Source organism: Mastomys coucha, unplaced genomic scaffold, assembly GCF_008632895.1.
Source record: "Mastomys coucha isolate ucsf_1 unplaced genomic scaffold, UCSF_Mcou_1 pScaffold11, whole genome shotgun sequence".
Lineage (NCBI taxonomy): Eukaryota > Metazoa > Chordata > Mammalia > Rodentia > Muridae > Mastomys > Mastomys coucha.
In genome coordinates, this window is record NW_022196893.1 from 33,883,313 (window position 1) to 33,887,763 (window position 4,451).

The window sequence follows — 4,451 nt, forward strand, 5'->3', positions numbered from 1 at the left end:
AAATCCGCCTGCCTCTGCCTCCCAAGTGCTAGGATTAAAGGCGTGCGCCACCACCGCCCGGCTTGGGACAGGGTTTTTCTGTATAGCCTTGGCTTTCCTGGAACTTGCTGTAGACCAGGCTGGCCTCAAACTCACAGAGCTCTGCCTGGGCCACTACTGCCCAGCTACGTGCTGGGCCATCTTGATAGTCCCTTTCAGGATCATCTTTACACTGTAGTTAGACCGTGCTTCTGCTCACAGTCAGCTTGTGTTTCCCATGACAGGAGGAAGCTTAAGATAGCAGAAGTTCAGAATGTGTGTAAGGTGGCACAGCTTGTAAGTAACAGATTAAAGTGTTTCCAAGAAGTGATGTTCATGGGGGCTAGAGAGATAGCTCAGCAGCTAAGAGCAATAGTTGTATTTTCAGAAGACCCAGATTTAATTTCCAGCACCCACGAGGCAGCTCACAACCAGCTATAACTCCAGTCATCTGGTACCCTCTTCTGGTTTCTGAGGGTACTGCATGCACATGGTGCATAAGACATACATGCAGCCAAAACACCCATACACATAAAGTCAATTTTTTTTTAAATGATATTTATGGGTCGTGTATATAGTTCAGTTGCAGACACTTGCTTCACATGTTTTGAAATCCACCTGTTAGAACTAGATGTGCTGAAACACATGCTTGTAATCTTCATCTTTTAAACATTTCTGGGGCTGGTGAGATGGCTCAGCTGGTAAGAGCACCGACTGCTCTCTTGAAGGTCCTGATTTCAAATCCCAGAAACCACATGGTGGCTCACAACCACACGTAATGAGACTGACATGACTGTAATGAGTCCTGGAACTCGGCTACAGTGTACTCATTTATAATAATAAATAAATCTTTGGGCCGGAGCCAGCAGGGACTGGGTGAGCGGGGCTGCCTGGAGTGAGCAGAGGTCCTAAAGTCAATTCCCAACAACCAGATGAAGGCTCACAACTATCTGTACAGCTATAGTGTGTACTCATATACATAAAATAAATAAATTAATTAAAAAAAATTAATCCCAGCACTTGGGAGGCAGAGGCAGGTGGATTTCTGAGTTCGAGGCTAGCCTGGTCCACAGAGTGAGTTCCAGGTCAGCCAGGGCTACTCAGAGAAACTCTGTCTCTAAAAACCAAAAAACAAACAAACAAACAAACACCATTAAAAAAATTCCGAGAGTTGTGGCTTGCTCTTGTTATTCTAGCACCAGAGAGAGGCAGACATGGGATGACTTCTTTTCATCCAAGGTCATCCAGAGCCATACAGGAAGACTCTGTCTCAAAAATGAACTTACTTATTTACCCGGAACCATGGCATGAAACTATAACCGCAGCATCTGCTGAACACATTGACACCCCCTCTCTTATCTATCTTTCTACAAAAAAGAACCACAGGCTGTGCTTCTAGAAGCTGGCAGCATTGAAGCCTGGGGCTGGGACTCAGCAGAACTTCCTCCTTTTGTTCTCTGAGGCTCCCACTCACACCCCAGACAGAGACAGGGTTTCTCTGTGTGGCTCTGGCTGTCCTGGAACTCACACTCAGTTTGTGGTGCCTTCAAACTCAGAGACTCACCTGTCTTTGCCTCCCGAGTGCAGGAATTAAAGGCCTGCGCCACCAGAACAGGGCTCTCTCTGAAGTCTTATGTAGGGTTGGCTGGCCTCAAACTCCCAAAGAAGCTAACATTGTCCTTAAATTCTGATTCTCTTCCTCCACTTCCCAAGTGCCAAGTTACAGACAAGTCTACCTTAAAGCAAACAAGCAAACAAACCAACAAAACACCTAAAGTACTCACTTGTAACCTCAAACTAATGATAGGGACTGGAGAGACGGCTCAATAGTTAAAAGCATTTGCTTCTCATGCCTAGTGTCTGAGTTCAGTCCCCAGCGCCCACATGGCTGCTCCACAACCATCAGCAACTCGGATTCCAGGGGGTTTGATGACCTCCTGTCATCAAGCAGGCACTTGGTGCGCATACATTGAGGCAACACTCATACACATTAAAAAAAAAAAATCTTAAAATTTAAGCAAAACAAACAAACAAGCCAAAAAAAAAAAAAAAAAAAGGTGAGAGTTTATCTCGTTGGAGCTGACCCTGCCTCGGTCCCGCCCTAAGGAGCATTTCCGCTGCGTCTCTGTATTTCACCTGTAAGATTTCACAAGGCAATGTTTTTCTTCCAAAGGCTCCACCTGGCCTGTAGCGCAACCGTTTCCTCCTTTAGTTGGACCACAGCGATTGACAAGTCAGTTCTCCAATCATCGTGCCGAATGATCACATAATTATTAACTAGGTCACAGGGGCGGTGCGGAAGCATAGTATGAATAGGGATGACCAGGAAGTACGAACCCGGACCGGGAAGGAGGACAGAAGCGGGGACCGGCTATCTTGGAAAGGTGATAGGTCATCTGGCCTCCCAAATTCCCTTCTCTCCTCTTAGCTGGGCCAGGGATCCATTTATATCTGAGAACTAGGAACTCCATTTGCCCTTTCTGTGGGATATGTGTGTGTGTGTGTGTGTGTGTGTGTTTTCCTTATCTAAGCGTTTTGGGACCTGGAGTGTCTTTTTCTTGATGCTTCAGGATGGCTCTTTTTTTTTTTTTTAAAGCTCCACTTCGGGGGTGCCCGCGGGGCGATCAGGGAGTTGTTTAGGTCCCATCTCACACTTCTGATGCTTAAAGGCCTCTGGTCCCTTTTCAGGGAGAGGGAAATGAGACTTCTCCATCAGATAGTGAAAGCAGGAGAGCCCTGAGAAGAGAGGTCTTGTGATTTAGACCCTGGGCTAGAGTAGGCTATGAGGGTGCTGGAAAGAGAAAGGAAACTTTTCATTTCGTTTTGTTTTGGTTTTCGACACAGGGTAGCCCTGGCTGCCCTGCAACTCTCTTTAGGCTAGGCTAGCCTCGAACTCAGAGATCCACCTGCCTCTGCCTCCAGAGTGCTACCTATTTTTAAGTGGAGGTTTATCAGTGAGAACCTTGTAAGGAGGAGGCTGTAGGGTGAGGCTCCGGCTCTAGGAAATCCTCTTCCCTTCCTGGGACCTTCAGATTTTTGCCTGTTTCACTTCCTAGGCTTGAGCTAACATCTGGACATGTGGAATCCTGGCGCTGGTAAGTTCCTGACGGCTCTCCTCTGACCCAGCCCAGCCCAGTTTGCAATGAAACAGGAAGTTTCCATCCCACAACCCCAAGCAAAAACAAAGTCACTGAACCACTACTAGCTACCAAGTTTTGCCATTCCATAAGACTTAAGAACTGTAGTGATTTGTGTTATGTGTTGATAGAGGTTCTGGACAGTTTTAATCTTTATTCTCGGATTCTTCCTCCAGGGCCAAATCCATATCCACCCCAAGTTGTGTGCCCAGGAGGTTCCAACCCTGTCTGCCCACCACCTCTCAATCCTGCCTTTCCCCCTGGCCCCTGTCCTCCCGGAATTCCCCAGGGAAACCCAGCTTTCCCTCCGTGTCGTCCCCCTTATCCTGTACCACAACCAGGGTGTCCAGGGTACCAACCCTCAGGTCCCTACCCTCCCCCATACCCACCACCTGCTCCTGGCATGTGCCCCGTGAATCCTCCCACTCCTGGCATGGTGGGCCCAGGGATAGTGATAGACAAGAAGACTCAGAAGAAAATGAAGAAAGCTCATAAGAAGTCGCACAAACATCACAAGCACGGGAAGGTCAGTGTCCTCTGGAGCCTGGCTGGGGATGGAGCTCTGTTCAGAGGGACCAGGGGTGACCAGGAATTGAGGAAGGGCATTCACAGTTTGTGGGCTCGGGAGATGGCAATCATGTCGCTTTGGCAGATGCAAGTGGTTTTTCCTTTATGTAAAAGGATCCTCCTGAAAGCAGTTTAGCATTAGACCACTCCCATCTGCAGAGAAAAAGTGAAGTGTTGGCGGATTTCAGAGCCAAAAGTCCTCAACCTTCTCTACCTAACTCTTTCCCAGTCACTTTCCCCACTCACCCCTGGTGTATCCTTTGGTAAGCTGGACACGCCCACTGAAGTCTACAAGTCAAAAGAGTCGGCCCTATGACTAAGCACAGTGACGCATAATTGTTTACGGAGTGTTGATATGGCCCTAGTTCCTGGATTTCCTTTATCTCCTTCAGCAGTCCCAAGTGCTGAGTTAATTCCTGAATGGTCCTTCTGTGACTCAGCCTCCAGCAAAGCTTGGGGTGAAAGGGGATTTTCCTTCACCAGACAAGGACCCTCTTCCTTCCACAGGAACATTGATTCTTATTAGCGAGGGCGGGAGTTTCCCTGAAGACTTAGGAAGAACATCAGTCTAAATCTTGAGGCTTTAGGTAGATTTTATGTCTAGTGTTTGCTTTGTGGATTTGGGCTCTAGTTCCTGGATTTGGGCTTACACAATGAGGGAGAGGACCCCGAGAGCCTAAAAACATTTTTTTTTATTTTTTTTCTTTTTTTTTTTCTTGTTTTTTTTTG

The 4,451-nt window shown here is 47.4% G+C and overlaps 1 protein-coding gene across 1 annotated transcript in view; it reads left to right on the forward strand.

The window, feature by feature from the left end:
• The first annotated feature begins 2,297 nt into the window (after nucleotides 1–2,297).
• Prr13 (proline rich 13) overlaps nucleotides 2,298–4,451 on the forward strand; it is a 3,361-nt gene continuing 1,207 nt past the window's right edge. Inside the window, exons 1-3 of the mRNA XM_031356852.1 lie at nucleotides 2,298–2,402; nucleotides 3,075–3,113; nucleotides 3,332–3,681. Of these exons, the coding sequence (XP_031212712.1) occupies nucleotides 3,095–3,113; nucleotides 3,332–3,681 (369 nt within the window). The 5' untranslated portion in view covers nucleotides 2,298–2,402; nucleotides 3,075–3,094. The remainder of the gene's footprint in view (nucleotides 2,403–3,074; nucleotides 3,114–3,331; nucleotides 3,682–4,451) is intronic.